We start from the raw sequence: 16,192 nt of genomic DNA on the forward strand, positions 1-16,192 counted from the left end.
CCGCTCAATGCCCAAAAATACGATCAGAACGTACGGCATACAACGAGAGGTAGGACATATGCTCTATCTGTTAGACTCCGCGCCGACAGCCTCCGCATGGCATGGTCGCCTTCGCTGCTCCTCCAGAAGCCCAGATAGGGAGAAGCCAGCAGTGATAACGGCGCGCGCAGACAATTCATGAGATCAGCGCGCCGCGACAGTCATCAACGAGGAGAGCTATCAAGCCGCTAATTGTGCAGAAAGTTAAACGTCGAGAGCAGACTGCCCCAGACGTAATGGTGAGTGAGCGAGCCAGTTGGTGGTGGTGGTGGTGCGGAACATCGAGCTCGTCGAGCGCCTATGTGTGCCCCGCACCTTGACCTGGTCCGCCAGCAAGCTGCACGGCATGCCGCCCAAGCACTACCTCACCAGCAACTTCCGCGTCGCATTCGAAGAATACTTTAAGCCCGATCAGCAGCGAAATGCCGTAGACGTGCTCACAGACCACATCGCGGAGGTCCGCGACGGCTCCGAGGCGCAGCGCCGCGAGCTCGGGGTGCTGCGGCCACAGGACACGTCCCCCGAGCAGATCGAGCAGCGCATCGCCGCCTACCTCGACAAGTGCTACTGGCAGCTCTCCCAGTTCTATCGGGTGCGTAGCGTTCCACCGCCCGGGCTGCTCCCTCCCTCACGCGCCCGCACGAACAGCTGAGCGAAGTCTGACACGAGACTCGCAGTACTCCGTCCCGTGCCGCATCGCCGAAGCAGAACCGTACCTCCGCGAGGTTATTGGCTACGCGAAGACGAAGGGCGGGAAGATGGACGTAACGCCAGTGCTCTACCTCTCGGTCGCGATCCACGGGACGCCGGAGAAGGAGCAGGAGGCTCTGTCCCTCTTCGCCGACGCGTTCGCCGACTTCGACGCCAACGGCGCGCCCGCGCTCGGTCCGCGCTCAGAGCTGTGGGCTCGCGCGCACTGGGCGCGACTACTACGCCGCCTTGCGCGTGTTCCGGAGGCGGAAGCGCAGGAGCAGTTCATAGTGTGAGTACTCCTTGTTTTCACGGGAAAGGTGTTGCTCATCGGCGGTACGACAGTGACTGGATCGTGGGCCACCCTTTAGTGCTTCCGCCTGCCAAGCTACAGGCTCTCGTAACCGACCAAAACGACGACGGGCCCCTCAAGGAAATCCTCACGCACCCAGAAGTAGTCGCTGCGTTTGAGCAGGCGCGAGAAAGAAAAGAGGGAGGACGGGCCTAAGTTGCCGGTCTCCTGCCATCTGCTGTGGTCCACCAAATTTTACACGTAGCCCATATACCCGTTGCTGTATCCCTATGCAGAATATACCTCGACTTTCGCGAAACGAGGGGAGTCCTTATGGACACCAATTACCATCGACTGAGCATACGACTCCTTAGCTACACCCGATACCGCCCTTACGTGTTGTTCGTGCACTAGATCAAGCCATAACCTCGGCCTTCAACAAGAGATCGTCGAATCAACACAAACAAAGCATTGTTATACATTCCAGTCCAGGTATATACAGAGATGGGGATATCAATCGGACGAGAGCAGTGAGAGAGCGATAGACAGATCAATCAATGTACTTCGGGAAATCAAGTATGTCGGCGTCGACGGGTGTCTTCTTGGCAGTGGGTTTGGGGCGGCGTCGGATTGGTACCGTAAACCGCACATCCCGGTGTCCAGGTCGACGCAATAGGCAGTGTTGGCCATCGTGCAGGAGGAACTTCTCCTCTCCGGGCTTGATCTTGTGTTGTGGGATCCCGAACGAACATTCGAGAGGGGTCATGCGCATGATCGGCGCAGACCCCACTGGCGCGTCCGGGTGAGGAATGGTGAATAGGTCGAACTTGAACGGGGAGTTGACCGGTTTGCCGGTAGACGTAAGCACGAAGTCGAGGCAGTAGTCCTTGCTTTCGGCGTTTCCTGAGAACAGGCGGATGGAGTATTTGCTTCCGGGGAGGGGCTGGGCGAAGACCTCGGGATCCCCGGGGCTTGGTTTGAGCTACGATCATGGTTACTTCGAGTGTATCTGACGGGTATGCAGGGGAAACTCACGCCAGTCCAGTCACATAGCTCGTCCAAAGCCTCCTTAGCGTCTTGCATCACCATCTCGTACGAGCCCGTGTCTTCTATCTCCATGGCCAGAAGCCTGTCCAACCGCTCGTAAAGCCCGGCCTCGGACCCGGAATATGGGGCGTTGCTGAGATATATCACTTCCCAGTCGTTTCGCGGTGTGAAATAGGGATAGCTCTCGCGGATGGTTTTCTCCGCCAGCTCGCGCATGGAACGCAAGGGCTTTGTTGATCGTGTGGACTGCGGCGGTAGTGTGGATGTCGTTCTTGTAGCCTCAGCGGCGGATGAAGAGGTAGAGGAAGATGAAAGGGTGCTTGAATCGTCTGACACGAATTGAATGGAAGGAGCAACGATAGGGTGTTTGGAATGAGCCTTGGACCGTTTCGAGGAGTCGTACGGCTGGTGTCGCTTGCCCGTCTGCGGCACATATGCGTTAGGACTGCGTGACATCGTATAGAGAGTCCGCATACCTTTCTAGCAGCGACTTTCTTAGCGGAAACGGAGGGCATGGTGTGCAGCTGAGGTCGGGTGGCTAAGATGGCGGTCGTAGTGGAGGTGCGGAATCAAGCCTGAACGGCGTGATCGCGACTTCGACGAGTTTCCTTATATATCGATATAGGCGCCCGCCCGCGGCGATCAAGCCCTATCAAGCCAGATCCGCCAAGATGGAGCGCTAGCAGTCGCCTCCGAGTCGACTGCAAGTGCTTACACCGCTATGTAATGCTCTCTTGAACGCGTACGTCCTCGCTACAGCCCGAAATTCTACGCTCACATGACGCAGCGATCAAATATATGATATTACAGGTGCACGAGAAGGATCAAACATTATACTGACGACACACAGCGTCCGGCGTATGTACTACCATAAGTACATACGCGCCGACGTCGGCGTCTCGCCGGAATTCATCTGAATACAACAACCTCTACCTCGTCGTGCACTACGACCGGGTTGCGGTTAGGTACCGTGAAGCGTATGTCACGATGACCCAAACGCTTGAGGATGCACGTCTGTCCATCCATCAAAGCAAACTTCTCTTCTCCCTCCTTGATCTCAGCGTCGGTGAGTCCAAAGCCAAACTCCATCGAGTACAAGCGCCTCGAGAGCAGACTGATAGGCAGCCATGGGGCCTGGTTGTCGGTCTCCAGCGGTACAGCCCACAGCTCGAACTGGAACGGCTTGTTCTTCGGCTCCTGGGTCGTCGAATGCACGAAGTCAAAACACCAGCTTTGCTCCGAGGCAGGCCAAAGGCGCATGGAGTAGTCGGTGCCCGTCACAGGTCGGATGATAACGTCGGTCGCTCCGATGGAAGGCTTGAGCTGATTGATCCGAGGTTTGTTCAGTGACTAGAAGTATGCTCAAAAGACGGGCTAAACTCACCCCGATTGCTGACACTACCTCATTGCAGGCCACGGTCGCCTCCTCCAGAATCGCCTTGACGTCTCCGCCCTCTAGCTCCGCTACGGCGTCGAGCTCGTCCTGCAACCATTGCTGGATTCCGGCTGGGGAGCCATCATATCCTCCTGAGGACAGCGCTACCAAGTCGAAGTCGCTCAGATTGGCGACGTCCAGGTCCGGATAGTTCTTCCGGATGAGATCGATGTAAACGTCGCGTGCGATGTGCTTCTCGAATTTGTAAACCGGAGGTGGGGCTGGGGCCTGTACTGCGAGTACCGCGCTCTGGACTTGGGAGCTCGAGGTCGCGCCTCTCGGGGGCGATGAAGGCGGTGGTGTGTCCAAAAAACTGACCTCCAACCGTAGCGCACCCCCGAGAGTCCGGTCTTGCTCGTCTGAATCATTAGGGGAATCCGAGCTTCTGTATCTCTTCCTTGGAACCTACGACGTATGGTCAGAATCGAGCATATCTAGCCTCTGGGACGGTGGAAGCTCATACCTGGTGGGACGACATCGTTGCACTTGAGGGGCGGGAGCCGTTTCGAGGCGGAGACAGCGCCGATGTTGAACGTTGTCCTGCCTTATAACCCACCGCAATGTTGCGCAGTATTTTTCGAATCTCATTGTCTGCATTCAACCTCATACTGAATCATTCACATGCCGTCAGGAACTGCGCAGCCATGGCCAGGCTAGGACTTCGCCAACGGCGAGGACAATGAAGCTGGATCCAGGCGTCATAAGGTGGCCACAATGCTGCTGACCATGGCTGAGGATCCCGGATAATCTCAAATGGACGGACCAACCGCGGGAAGTACAAGCCAAGCCTTGCGCTTGGCCAGATCACAATGAGGTCGACTCAGGTGGGCTTGGGGTGGGACTACCTATTCTGTGCATCCATGGGCTCGCAGCACAATGACATCACTCACGGAAGCCATGCCGCAGGACGCTTTAGCCATGGCTGTATACAGGTGTATGACAACAAAACACGACCAAGTTGGCCCGCGGCTAAATGAATGAAACACTCGTGGGGGTAACATCGCATTGTTGTCCCAAAACGATCCCGAACGGTCTTCTGAGGCACCTATAAAGCACCCTGACTTGTATCTCGTCACCCTCGCCTCTCGTTCCGCCTCCGAGCCACCACCTCGTTTCCCATCCCCTTCCCGCTGATGTACGTCCTCTACGTCGCTGCCAGAACCTTTGAATTCACACTCACGCATGATCATCAACAGCTCAAAGCAGGACTCGGATTCAAACGCGTTCAACGCCAGTCCGCTCTTACTGTCTACTACGCCTCTAGGTTGAGACTAGTGCGTATTGGCTTCTTGTTACACCTCAGGGCGCTGGCTTCCCTGATACTCAATCTTCAATCACATAGAACATGCCTCCCGGGGATCCTCAAGTCGTCCCTCGAGGTGGACGTTTTATAGGCTCGTCTGCCGGTGCGTTCATCGACCAGTTAGGCGCAGATATCTACCTCCAAAACATCTGGACCTCCCAAGGACGTGTCCGAAGAGTCGGAGTAGCCTGTGTTGGCTGGGGCCTATCGGTGGGCATGATACAGGAGGCGGACTCCCTTCAAGCTGGCAGACCGGGGCCCTGGCAAACCAATAATTACTTGCGCCACCTCCTGCATGTGGATGATCCCGGTCAACAGGCTGTGGGCGTCCCTGATGAACCGGCAGTCCTCCCGAACGCGACGCCTCCCGGTCTGGGTTTCTTCATTGTCAACGGCCATGTTGTGCGGGGTCCCAAGCTACCGTGGCACCATCGCCTCACCCTCCGCGTGCGACAGCGCAACGGAACCCCAATTCAACTGCATTACCACAAGCACGCGCCCCGGAAGGATCACGGACCTGAACCGCCCAAGATACTTCCAAAGGACAAGGGGAAGCACTACATCTTCGACGAGGTGATCTTCAGTACCCAGATCCAGAATTGCCGGCGCGCGAAGCCCGAGGACCCGCCGCAGGGGAACTAGGTGGGGGTCGGCAGGCGGGATGGTGTTGGACGGTCACATCTTACGCTTCAAGCCCAAGCTCGCGTTTCGGTTACGCAGGATGGAATGTATATTAGTTACTACGCTGCAGAGTTTTGAGATGTACAAGTATCGCGCGAATGACGAATAGTTCAGTAGTTTCTGTATTGTCCAGTTGCACTGCAGCTTCGTGTGTGCATCCAGATGTTGTGACGATGAAGTTCGCTTACAGCGGAAGCGTTGTTACATTCGCAAGGGATTGTAGACGACTTGCCATCGCGTTAGCAAAAGGAGAGGACGCGTCGGAAGAAGCATAGACGACCAGCCATCGTGTTCAGGGCCGGATCGCACAGAGGGGTCGAGAGAGGATGCGCCTGAGCCGTCAGCCTCCTATCCCATTGCAATGTATAACTCAACTTCACTAAGTATCTTGAAGGGTATTCGTGCGCACTGCTGATTGACACCACTTGATCATGATAAGCTGCTCATTATCGCGGCGGAATTCAATACTTGTATTTTAGCCACATAGTCGCAGGACTTCTTCCATTGAACGTGATCCAGGCGGAATATTTGCGAAAATCCTGATGCATTCATAGACGAAGCGTTGGGTTATACATTCTGGTATAGACATATACAGAGGCGGGGACTTTGGTCAGAGAAAACATGATGAGGACGCGATAGCAAGGTTAATCAATATACTCTGGGAAAGCAAGAACGTCGGCATCGACGGGGGCCGCCTCCACTTGGAGGCGCCGACGGATGGGCACCGTGAAGCGCACATCCCGATGTCCGGGTCGACGCAGCAAACAATGTTGGCCGTCGTGCAAAAGGAATTTCTCTTCTCCGGGTTCGATTTCGTGCTGCGGGATCCCGAACGCACACTCGAGAGGGTGCATGGACATGATTGGCGTGAGGCCTATCGGCGCGTTCGGGTCGGGGAGGCAGAGGAGATCGAACTTAAACGGAGAGTTGACCGGTTCGCCGGTGGATGTGAGCACGAAGTCAAGGCAGTAGTCCTTGCTTTCGGCATTGCCTGAGAACAGGCGGATCGAGTATTCGCTTCCGGAGAGGGGACGGACGAAGACCTCGGGGTCCCCTGGGCTCGGTTTGAACTGCATTCATCGTCAGTTCGAGTACAACTGGAGAATGTACATGCGGAACTCACGCCAGTCCAGTCCAAGAGCTCGTCTAATTCTTTCGTTGCACCCGCTACGACCGCATCATACGAGCCTTGTTCTTGTATATTTACGGCTAGAAATTTGTCCAACCGCTCGTATAGCCCGGCCTCGGACCCGGAATAAGGGGCGTTGCTGAGATAGAGCACTTCCCAGTCGTTGCGCGGAGTGAAGTAAGGGTAGTGCTTGCGGATCTTTTTCATAGCCAACTCGCGTATGGAGTGCAACGGTTTCGTTGGCCGCGTGGACTGCGATTCCGGTGTCGACGTCGTTGATGGCGTCTCAGCGACAGATGGTAAGGTGGTCTTGATGATTGAAGGGGTCGGATGCTGGGAGTTCGCCTTAGACCGCTTCGAGGAGTCATATGGCTGGTGTCGTCGTTTGCCGGTCTACAGCACCGATGCTTCAGTTCGACGTCGTATTATACACAGAAACCACATACCTTTTTGGAAGCAACTTTATTGAGTGAGACGGACGACATGGACATGTCATGCACGCAGCTTCGGCCGGTGGCTAAGATGGTCGCAGGTTGCAAGCTTGAGCGTGATCGCGTTAGATCTATGCGAGTTGCCATATACGTAAATTTAAGCGCCCACGTTCAAGCGGACGACATAAACAGGCTCGTAATATCGGTTTCGCGCTTTTTGGGGGCAGATAATCGTATGCAGTTGCGTTGTTGAGAGCGACGTACGCCGCAACAGTGTGCGAGTCGGAGGACGAGAGATTCGATGGCAATCCACAAGCGCCCGCGGTTGACGGAGCGCCAATTGAGCGCCAATACTGCTCTCTTATAACTTCGAGTTCGACACCGTCATAGCCACCAAACGTTGTCTTCTGCTCCCGTCATGACTTCTGCTGCTAGGAAGGTATGTGGAATGTGTATCTGATATGGCATCTAATTGAAGCATTATGGCTACAGACGGGCAAGCGAAACAAGCCATACGATTCTTCGAAACGGTCCAAGGCTAACTCCAAGCATCTGGCAACCCTGTCGACCTCACTATCTGTCGCTGGGACCCCGTCAACATCATCAACACCACCGTCGCAGTCTACGCGACCAACGAAGCGACTGCACACCATGCGCGAGGTGGCGATGAAGACTATACGCAAGCATTACCCCTACTTCACGCCGCGAAACGACTGGGAAGTGTTATATCTTAGCAGCGCTCCATATTCCGGCTCCGAGGCTGGGCTTTACGAGCGGTTGGACAACTATCTAGCCCTAGATATCAAAGAACAAGGCTCATATAAATCGGTGGTAAGGAGAGCAACGAGAGATCTAGACGAGCCCTGGGAGATGACTGGTGTATGTTCCACATGCTCATTCGTCAAATATACTTGGCCTGACGATGGATGCAGCTCAAACCGAGCCCAGGGGATCCGGAAGTCTTCGTCCGGCCCCTCCCTGGAAGCGAATACTCCATCCGCCTGTTCTCAGGAAACGCCGCAAGCAAGGACTACTGCCTCGACTTTGTGCTCACGTCTACCGGCGAACCAGTCAATTCCCCGTTCAAGTTCGACCTATTCACCCTACCGAACCCGGACGCGCCAGTGGGGTCGGTGCCGACTGTGCGCATGTGCCCCCTCGAGCATTCGTTTGGGATTTCGCAGAGCGAGATCGACCCTGGAGAGGAGAAGTTCCTCTTGCACGATGGCCAACACTGCCTGCTGCGTCGACCTGGACATCGGGATGTTCGCTTCAAGGTCCCCACCCGCCGGCGACCCAAGCCCGAGGCGCCCCCCGTAGATGCCGACATTCTGGATTTCCCGGACATTATTGATTGAACTGTTTACTGCAGTCTTGTTGTACCGTGACTTTGTCGAAAGTACGCCGGACACGTTGTATGTTTGACGAGATGAATCACAGCGTTCAGATCTGGAACTGCCGGAGCGCGACGCGCGACGACCCACCGCAGTGCGTGGATGCATGGTGATGTATACCACATCTTACGCTTTAAGTTCAAACAGGTTTCCCAGCGACGCACGTATCCTCACTATCTACACATCTGTCAGATGTGCAGGTATCGCGCGAATGGCGAGCACTTTGGGGAAGAACAACCTGATATGAACGCTAGTAACATAGCTTCGTATCGTGAATGCCATCCAGACGTCCATCGTGGCCGTAAGGTCTGCTCACTGCACAAGTATCCCATATCATGCATCAATGTCGCACGCCCCCGCTCTCAATGCGCACCACTTCGGCTGGAGCGCGATCGCGTTCACGCCGCGCTGGCGGAAGCGGTACGCGAGGTCGTGTATGCGCGGAAGGGCCGTGCTGATGTTTCCGCCAGGACCCGTCCAGAAGAGCTCAGCGGACGATGCGGCGCGCGGCCACACAACCGGGTCTAGGTTCTGCGGACCAGACTGCTCAGTCCACAGGAGATGCTGGCCTACAGAGACGATATTAATGAGACCAGCCAAACGATAGGGAGAATGATTCACGTACCTCCGAGAACGAGGAGTCGTACGGCTGGTGTCGTTTGCTCGTCTACAGCACTGGTGCATTAGTTATATGTCCGTATACACAGTGAATATGTACCTTTTTAGAAGCAACCTTCTTTACGGAGACGGACGGCATGTTATGCAGGCAATTTCCAGTGGCTAAACAGTGACCCAAGGTACAAGCTTGAGCGGCGGCGGCGTGGTCGCGAATTTTGCGAATTACAATCTACGTCAAATTCAGTGGGCATTCTCATGAAACATGAACTCGTACCCAGTTTCGTGTTTGTGGAGGAAGCCAATTGTAGCTTGCGGCGCGCACAATGTTGGAAGCGATCGGACGCGAACCGTGTGCGAAGACAACAATATGCAAGCGCCCGTAGGACATCGAGCGCCAATTGTGTGCGTCTCGTTCAAATCCTCCACTGCCATCTTAGCCACCCAACGTAGCTACGTCTTCCAGTTTCCGTCATGACTGCTGCTGCGAAGAAGGTATATGGCACGTTTATACGATATAACACGGAACTCATGGATCGTGACTACAGACGCGTAAACGACACCAGCCGTACGACTCCTCGAAACGGTCCAAGGCGGTTAACTCCAAGCACCCAAAGCCTTCAACCCTGTCGAGCTCCTCACTATCTGCTGCTGGGACCTCAACAACGATAATAACACCAGAGGCGCAGCCCACGCGACCAATAAAGCCCCTGCACACCACCCGCGAGCTGGCGGAGAAACAGATCCGCAAGCACTACCCCTACTTCACGCCGCGCAACGACTGGGAAGTGCTTCATCTCAGCAACCGCCCATATCGCGGCCCTGAGGCCGGGCTTTGCGAATGGTTGGATAGATTATTGGCCGTAAACATCCGAGAACAAGGCTCGTATGAAGCGGTGGTAGGCGGAGCAACGAAAGATCTAGACGAGCTTTTGGACATGACTGGCGTGAGTTTCGCTCGCACACTGGCCGAATATACTCGGAACTGACGCGACGTGCAGTTCAAACCAAGCCCAGGGGACCCGGAGGTCTTCGTCCGGCCTCTCCCTGGAAGCGAATACTCCGTCCGCCTGTTCTCAGGCAACGCCGAAAGCAAGGATTACTGCCTCGACTTCGTACTTACCTCCACAGGCGAACCGGTCAACTCGCCATTCAAATTCGACCTCCTCTGCCTCCCCGACCCGAACACGCCAATAGGGTCCGGGCCAATCATATCCATGCGCTCTCTCGAGTGTTCATTCGGGATCCCTCAGCACGAAATCGAACCCGGAGCGGAGAAGTTCCTGTTGCACGATGGGCAATACTGTTTGCTGCGACGACCTGGACATCGGGATGTGCGCTTCAAGGTGCCCACCCGTCGGCGACCCAAGCCCGAGGCGCACCCCGTGGATGCCGACTTTCTTGATTTCCCAGACATTATTGATTAAACTGTCTACCGCAGTCTTGTTATACCGTAACCTCGTCGAAAGTACGGAGGAAACATTGTATGTTTGACAAGATGAATCACAACGCTCAAATCTGGAACTGCCGGAGCGCGACGCGCGACGTGCCATCGCAGTGGGCAGACGGTGATGTAAGAATACCACATCTTACGCTCTAAGTTCAAACAGATTTGTCGGCGACACACGATGTACAGGTATCGCGCGAACGGCGAACACTTTGGGCTTGGGGATGGACAACCTGATATGAACGCTAGTATCATAGCTTCGTATCGAGAATGACATCCAAACGTCCATCGCAGCCGTAAGGTCCGCCCACTGTACACGCAACCCAGATCACGCATCAATATCGCACGCCCCCGCTCTCAACGCACACCACTCGGGTTGGAGAGCGATGGCGTTCACGCCGCGCTGGCGGAAGCGGTACGCGAGGTCGTGTATACGCGGAAGGGCCGCGCTGATGTTCCCGCCTGGACCTGACCAGAAGAGCTCGGCGGACGATGCGGCGCGTGGCCACACGACCGGGTCGAGGTTCTGCGGGCCCGACTGCTCGGTCCAGAGGAGATGCTGGCCTGTAGTAACCAGTCAGTAAGGTCGGTGGAGCTACGAAGAGATGGGCCGCGTACCTCCCAGGACGAGCTTGCTCTCTGCAGCCGTAAGGTTGGCGACCGGGTCGAACGAGTAGGAGCGCTGCCATGTCTTGAAAGGGTCACACCAGCTGTTCCCGGAGGGGAAGTCGCCGACCCATCCGCCTCCGCCGCAATCCTGACAGGCGTCAGTCTTTGCGCTCCGAAAACTGTGGCATGGTGTCTTACAAGGTAGAAGTAGTCGGACGCAGCGTGGATAAGCTTGTGGCCCGCCTGCGCAACGGCCTTGACGTTGTCCGAGGATATCCACACCCTGCAAAGAGTAACGTGGTGAGCATAGGTCCTGACACAAAGTTCGTAAGGTACCCACAGCACTGGCGTGTCCTTGGAGAGGGTCACGTTGTGAACGAGAACCATCTCTGTACATCAATTGAGCATGCACTCCCAGTCACAGCCCGAGTGGACACGTACCTTCCCATACGACAGGCGTTTTGCCCTTCGCCTCAAGAGCCTGGTGCGTTTTTTGCGTGAATACGTTGAGCGCCTCCTCCAGCGTGCTGCCGGAAGCGTTGAGCGCAGCCTGCGTCGGAGTATCCGCAGCGTAGCAGTTCGTGTTCAACTCGTCACCCCCAGTGCTGAACAGTGTCGACGGGAACATTTTCGCCGCCGCGACGAAGAGGTCCGCGATGTAGCTCGTGACCGTCGCGTTCACAAAGCGCAGCTGGCCCGCGGGCGGTTCTACAATCAAGAAGCTCAGAAGATCCGAAGAACACAGAGGCCCACATGGGCCTGCAAGCGCTGCGCACCGTTCGCAAAAGATGCCCACGGAGTAGCCTCGGCGCATGCGACGAAATCGGGGTGCGCCTGCGCGATGACCGCAGTGTGACCGGGCGTGTCGATCTCGACCATTACGTCGATTCCGCGCTGCGTACCGATCAGTTACGGGTACACGATGGTGGTAAGAACATAATTTACCGCGCCGGCGTACGAGACGATGTCCCGCACATCAGCCAGGCTGTACGTCTGCGAGGATGAGTACGCGCCCTTGTCCGCAAGGTCGGTGAAGCCGGGGATCTCCAGCGGGAAACTCTGGCTGTCCACGACATGCCAGTGGAACTGGTTGATCTGGGGTGGTGTTCAGCTGACACTCTAAGCCGCCCAGCTAAACTTAGCGTACCTTGACCCAGCTCATAGCATCGAGCGTCCGCTTAATGTCGGAGATTGGGAAACTAAACCCGGAGTCAATGCGGTAATGCAAAGACCAGAACTAGCTAGGCATACTAATTACGCGCTGTGTCCAGCATAAACCCACGATAAGGCTGCAAGGACGATAAGCTCCCAAAATAAACGGCAGGTCCTGCATACGACGTACATAGGCAGGCTTGTCTGCAATAGTAACGGGCGCGCTGATGGTGTACACCGTGTTGTCATGCTCATACCAGAGCTGGCCGAACGTCGCGAGGCCTCTGAACAGGCCCAACGTCGAGTTCGCGGTGATGCTCGCGCCTGAGCCGTCCGCAGGCACGACCAGGTGGTACGCCTCGTCGCGCTCCTCAGGGGCCTTCTGCGCCTCGCTCGTGATCGACGCGAAGGACGCGCCCTTCTCGAGCGAGAGCGTCAAGCGCGAGAGCGTCTTGGCGGCCGCGAACGTGTGCAAGTCGTCCGCGCCTCGGCCGACGACGAGCCGCCCGAGCTTGTCGCTGGTGAGGTACTGCTTCGTGCGCCCCGCGGCGGCGAGCAGGTCGCCCGGGACACCGCGCCCGGCAATGGTGATCTGGAAGCCTGGCGCGAGGCGGAGCGTGCTGGAGCCCGTTTGGAGGCTCTGTGGCTGGGGCCAGAGCGCCGAGGCGGGCGAGGACACCGTCGCGAGGAACACCGCGAGCGCGAGGAGCTTCATGGTTGGAGGCAAGCTGCAGGTCGGAGGGGCGGAACTCGAGAACCAAGGCCACCTCGCTCGGGCTTGTATATCTTCGGAATCTCCGGATCCGCCGTCCACGCGGTCGAGGCAGCTGTTTGATGCCGAAACGGTATCTTAGGGGTCTCATGATCGTGCATGAGTAGCGAGAGTTCTGCATCAACGGGTTACCTTGGCCCGTATGGAACCTCTCGTAAGGAAGAGGCAAGGGAACAACTCGACAGCTGCCAGCCGGCAGCATAACCTGACAGAGAAAGGTCATGCCGGGCAGAAGGAGAGGTGGCATGATAAGACTGTGAGACCGGCGACGGAGCATGCATATGCTGCCCAGCGTCACCGCCGTCGTGCATTCCTCGGGGACAAACCTAAGCCTATCTGAAGACTGCGGGGGAAGGGTGGGGAAGACTTGCTGGATTCATAGATCACTACCCACTGAAACCCGATCTGTTGGGACTCCGAAGCACGACTTGGCCCGATCGCGCGCATTCTGGGGCTAACATGGAACATCCAGACTAGTACCTGATCCATACACATAAACGAGAGGACCTCTACCTCCAAACAGCGAAGCAAACACACCCAGAACCCCTTCTTTCCAGTCTACTCACCGGCGCTCAGAACAGAAGGTCGTCGAACCCGTTCCCCGAGGAGGACGGAGGTGCAGTGTTCGAGGCCGGTGCTCCGGCGAACGACCCGAAGCCAGCGCCCATAGGAGGCTTGTTCTGGCCGCCCCAGATCTGTGCCTGGGCTTTCTCCTTCTCTATGTCCTTCATGCTCTTCTGCTGAGGCGTGGCCGCGCCGCCCGTGCTCTTGCCAGAGGAGGAGCCAAGGGACATCGACCAGAGGTCGTCGAAGCTGGCAGCCGGCGCCTTCTGCGTGGCGGCGGCAGCGGGGGAAGTGGCGGTTGAACGTGGAGGGGGAGAGGTCGGCGACAAGATGCCCTGGCTGGGCACGAGGGGAGTTTGCCTACCCATCATAGGGGGCGGCGAGGTCATCGTGGGAGGCGGCGAGGCCACCAGCGCGGGGCGCATGACGTTCTGCATAGGGTTTTGTGTGGGAACGGCGGGAGGCGACATGTATGGCGTCCTAGCCGGGGTAGCGCCGACTGCGGGGGTAGCAAGCATGCTAAAGAGGCCAGCGCTTGTTGACTGAGGCTGTAATGCGGGCTGCGAGGGCTGGGCGCCATAACTGGCGAACGGCGTGCTACTCGTAGGCACAGCAGATGGGGGTGCACTCTGGAAGTCATCGAAGTCGTCATCGCCTCCCACTATGCAAAGTCAGTCGGGCGCGGCGCACACGCTGGATATGGCACGTACCGAGAGACAGAGACTGGGCACCCAGGACTGGGAGGGCTTTGTCGACGGGGACGCTGGGCGCACTGCCAAAGGCGTCATCATCCATGCCCAACAGGTCTATCTCCGGCTGCTTGGCCTTAGGTTCCGGTACCGCCGACGTCGGAAGAGTCGACGAACGCTGGGGTGCAGCCGCAGATGACGATGCAGACGCAGAGACCGAGTTCGAACGTCTGGGGATTACGTCGTCATCTCCTGCGTCGTATTCTTGGAACTGGCGTCGAGAACTTGTGTCACGGAAACCGCCGCTGAATCCTCCGCTACCACCATCGCCGTAGCTGTCGTAGCCTGGCGGATATGAGACAGCATTCATGCGTGGAGATGATAGGTACTCACCACGGCTGCTACCTCCACCGCCGTAATCACCGCTACCGCTTCCACTTCCGCCCCCGCCATAACTGCCACTGCCGCCTCCGCCGCTGTAGCCTGGACTGTCGCTCCCGAAACCACCGTAGCGGCCACTAGAGCCAAAGCTCATAGCGTCGTTTCCCACACCCGTGTACTTGTGCTTGTTAGCTTTCGCTTTGCGGCGCTCGCCGCGGATTTTCTCTACGTCGCCCAGGAGGTCGACAAGCTCCTTTGATCGGTTGCGTACTGGAACTGGGTTTAGTACTGAACGCGCCCACTAGCTGGGGTCCGCCGTACCATTGATTCCTTGGTCCTTCCCTTTCTCGTCAACATAGTAGAAGTTCCTGAGCATCTTGATCGTGGCAATGTGAGAACGGGCGTCGTCGACAACGCGCTCGCTCCCGTTCTTGATCAGGTACTCCAACAATTGCAACGCCTAAGAGGTATAGTGAGTTCTCGTGAACGGGAGGTCTATGTGAGCGATGCTGACCTTGTAAATCTGTCTCCACTGGCGTGCTTCCTTCTCCATGAAGCGAGAGTAGATAGCGGGCATGATCTCATTGAAGTTTTGGCTAGGGAAAATCAGTGAGATAGAGCACGCCATCTATAGGAGGCTAGCCATACAAGTTGAAAGTTCTGTGGACTGTGATAAGTGTACTGCGCATTACAAGGAACAACATGAAACACACCCTTGAGCAATCTCCTGCATCAACGTGGAACTCGCGCCCCTGGGCAACTTCAATGAACTGCTCTCCACATGACAAATCACGCGGCGTCGACTCACCATGGTTCGTCGTTTGTCGCCTCCCGAACTTTGCCTTCCATTTCACTCACGTTGAACACGACATTCTTGGCCTACGCGCGATGAGTACCTTACACTAGCGAGAACCCAGCGCTACCGCATACCTGATTGACCATAGACTTTATGTCGTACATGGTAATTTGCGAGAGCGCATTGCCTAGAGACTCGAGACGATCCATGGCGAGCGGCGAGCTGGTAGTTGGTGGACGTGGACGTGGATGGCGACCAGAGGCGACCGCGCGCTCGCCGGCGGCGGTGCGCCTTGGTATGCGTGACCCGGCGAAGCCCACCGCCTGTGACGGCGTGACAGTCTGTGACCACTCAGTCCCTGGACCTGGGCGCTAGCGGGGGCAGGTGGCTGACGCGGGCGGCCCGGACGTTCCGGATACGGTAATTGGTGCACGACGTCGGAGTCCTCTGGAATCCTGCGCTTTCGTCTCTTCGTCTTGAACCATCATGAATGTGTCTTAAAGAGGCGGGCGGCGCCGCCTCGGAGTCCGATTCTTCTGCTTACGGTTGAGCAGCATCGTGCAGTGCATACTGAACGTTATATGGTAGAGCGGGCGGCGCCACCGAGGCGGCAGACCGTTGGATGTCTGGCCATGAAACCTAATGGTAGTCAGTGGCCAGTATTTGCCAATGCGGCTACAGATTAGGTCTGTGAGAATACTTATGTATCATGGGGTATCCAGGTCA

At 56.7% G+C, this 16,192-nt stretch overlaps 9 protein-coding genes across 9 annotated transcripts; 3 read left to right on the forward strand and 6 right to left on the reverse strand.

The window, feature by feature from the left end:
* Positions 1-381: 381 nt before the first annotated feature.
* On the forward strand, positions 382-1,273 carry TRAVEDRAFT_32124 (uncharacterized protein). Its single transcript, XM_008046489.1, has 3 exons — positions 382-631; positions 717-1,021; positions 1,075-1,273. Exons 1-3 carry the CDS (start codon positions 386-388, stop codon positions 1,235-1,237), a joined length of 714 nt encoding a protein of 237 aa, XP_008044680.1. The 5' UTR covers positions 382-385; the 3' UTR covers positions 1,238-1,273.
* A 234-nt stretch (positions 1,274-1,507) lies between these two features.
* Positions 1,508-2,559, reverse strand: TRAVEDRAFT_156185 (uncharacterized protein). Its single transcript, XM_008046736.1, has 3 exons — positions 2,545-2,559; positions 2,057-2,491; positions 1,508-2,003 (listed from the first exon to the last, which is right to left on the reverse strand). Exons 2-3 carry the CDS (start codon positions 2,282-2,284, stop codon positions 1,572-1,574), a joined length of 660 nt encoding a protein of 219 aa, XP_008044927.1. The 5' UTR covers positions 2,285-2,491; positions 2,545-2,559; the 3' UTR covers positions 1,508-1,571.
* A 418-nt stretch (positions 2,560-2,977) lies between these two features.
* On the reverse strand, positions 2,978-3,981 carry TRAVEDRAFT_53834 (uncharacterized protein; the record flags this gene model as incomplete). Its single annotated transcript, XM_008046737.1, has 3 exons — positions 2,978-3,391; positions 3,453-3,908; positions 3,967-3,981. 3 exons carry the CDS (start codon positions 3,979-3,981, stop codon positions 2,978-2,980), a joined length of 885 nt encoding a protein of 294 aa, XP_008044928.1.
* Positions 3,982-4,636: 655 nt separating this feature from the next.
* Positions 4,637-5,448, forward strand: TRAVEDRAFT_24617 (uncharacterized protein; the record flags this gene model as incomplete). The annotated part of the gene is made up of 2 exons (XM_008046464.1): positions 4,637-4,777; positions 4,846-5,448. 2 exons carry the CDS (start codon positions 4,637-4,639, stop codon positions 5,446-5,448), a joined length of 744 nt encoding a protein of 247 aa, XP_008044655.1.
* Positions 5,449-6,131: 683 nt separating this feature from the next.
* Positions 6,132-7,101, reverse strand: TRAVEDRAFT_53836 (uncharacterized protein; the record flags this gene model as incomplete). The annotated part of the gene is made up of 3 exons (XM_008046738.1): positions 6,132-6,557; positions 6,611-7,009; positions 7,063-7,101. 3 exons carry the CDS (start codon positions 7,099-7,101, stop codon positions 6,132-6,134), a joined length of 864 nt encoding a protein of 287 aa, XP_008044929.1.
* A 364-nt stretch (positions 7,102-7,465) lies between these two features.
* TRAVEDRAFT_53837 (uncharacterized protein) lies at positions 7,466-8,405 on the forward strand (the record flags this gene model as incomplete). The annotated part of the gene is made up of 3 exons (XM_008046739.1): positions 7,466-7,486; positions 7,540-7,926; positions 7,980-8,405. The coding sequence occupies 3 exons, from the start codon at positions 7,466-7,468 to the stop codon at positions 8,403-8,405; spliced, it is 834 nt and encodes a 277-aa protein (XP_008044930.1).
* A 369-nt stretch (positions 8,406-8,774) lies between these two features.
* On the reverse strand, positions 8,775-9,198 carry TRAVEDRAFT_53838 (uncharacterized protein; the record flags this gene model as incomplete). The annotated part of the gene is made up of 3 exons (XM_008046740.1): positions 8,775-9,005; positions 9,067-9,108; positions 9,160-9,198. 3 exons carry the CDS (start codon positions 9,196-9,198, stop codon positions 8,775-8,777), a joined length of 312 nt encoding a protein of 103 aa, XP_008044931.1.
* Positions 9,199-9,939: 741 nt separating this feature from the next.
* TRAVEDRAFT_175547 (N-acetylhexosaminidase) lies at positions 9,940-13,007 on the reverse strand. The gene is made up of 11 exons (XM_008046741.1): positions 12,455-13,007; positions 12,364-12,401; positions 12,260-12,311; positions 12,058-12,207; positions 11,889-12,006; positions 11,554-11,820; positions 11,453-11,501; positions 11,311-11,395; positions 11,122-11,260; positions 10,058-11,067; positions 9,940-10,003 (listed from the first exon to the last, which is right to left on the reverse strand). The coding sequence occupies exons 1-10, from the start codon at positions 12,977-12,979 to the stop codon at positions 10,832-10,834; spliced, it is 1,659 nt and encodes a 552-aa protein (XP_008044932.1). The 5' UTR covers positions 12,980-13,007; the 3' UTR covers positions 9,940-10,003; positions 10,058-10,831.
* Positions 13,008-14,971: 1,964 nt separating this feature from the next.
* Positions 14,972-15,675, reverse strand: TRAVEDRAFT_135620 (ENTH-domain-containing protein; the record flags this gene model as incomplete). The annotated part of the gene is made up of 6 exons (XM_008046742.1): positions 14,972-15,130; positions 15,185-15,266; positions 15,319-15,330; positions 15,384-15,422; positions 15,479-15,549; positions 15,574-15,675. The coding sequence occupies 6 exons, from the start codon at positions 15,673-15,675 to the stop codon at positions 14,972-14,974; spliced, it is 465 nt and encodes a 154-aa protein (XP_008044933.1).
* Positions 15,676-16,192: the final 517 nt, after the last annotated feature.

Source organism: Trametes versicolor (genome assembly GCF_000271585.1).
Source record: "Trametes versicolor FP-101664 SS1 unplaced genomic scaffold TRAVEscaffold_14, whole genome shotgun sequence".
NCBI lineage: Eukaryota > Fungi > Basidiomycota > Agaricomycetes > Polyporales > Polyporaceae > Trametes > Trametes versicolor.

Bases quoted from the DNA above. Each gene is read 5' to 3' on its own strand.
- TRAVEDRAFT_32124 (XM_008046489.1), top strand. From the start codon at position 386: ATGCCGCCCAAGCACTACCTCACCAGCAACTTCCGCGTCGCATTCGAA. The intron at 632-716 runs GTGCGTAGCGTT...CGAGACTCGCAG, and splicing joins AGCTCTCCCAGTTCTATCGG to TACTCCGTCCCGTGCCGCAT. The intron at 1,022-1,074 runs GTGAGTACTCCT...GCGGTACGACAG, and splicing joins GCGCAGGAGCAGTTCATAGT to TGACTGGATCGTGGGCCACC.
- TRAVEDRAFT_175547 (XM_008046741.1), bottom strand. From the start codon at position 12,979: ATGAAGCTCCTCGCGCTCGCGGTGTTCCTCGCGACGGTGTCCTCGCCC. The intron at 12,007-12,057 runs GTAAATTATGTT...ATCGGTACGCAG, and splicing joins TCGTCTCGTACGCCGGCGCG to CGCGGAATCGACGTAATGGT. The intron at 11,396-11,452 runs GTGGGTACCTTA...TACTCTTTGCAG, and splicing joins TCCAAGGACACGCCAGTGCT to GGTGTGGATATCCTCGGACA.
- TRAVEDRAFT_156185 (XM_008046736.1), bottom strand. From the start codon at position 2,284: ATGCGCGAGCTGGCGGAGAAAACCATCCGCGAGAGCTATCCCTATTTC. The intron at 2,004-2,056 runs GTGAGTTTCCCC...CCATGATCGTAG, and splicing joins AGCTATGTGACTGGACTGGC to CTCAAACCAAGCCCCGGGGA.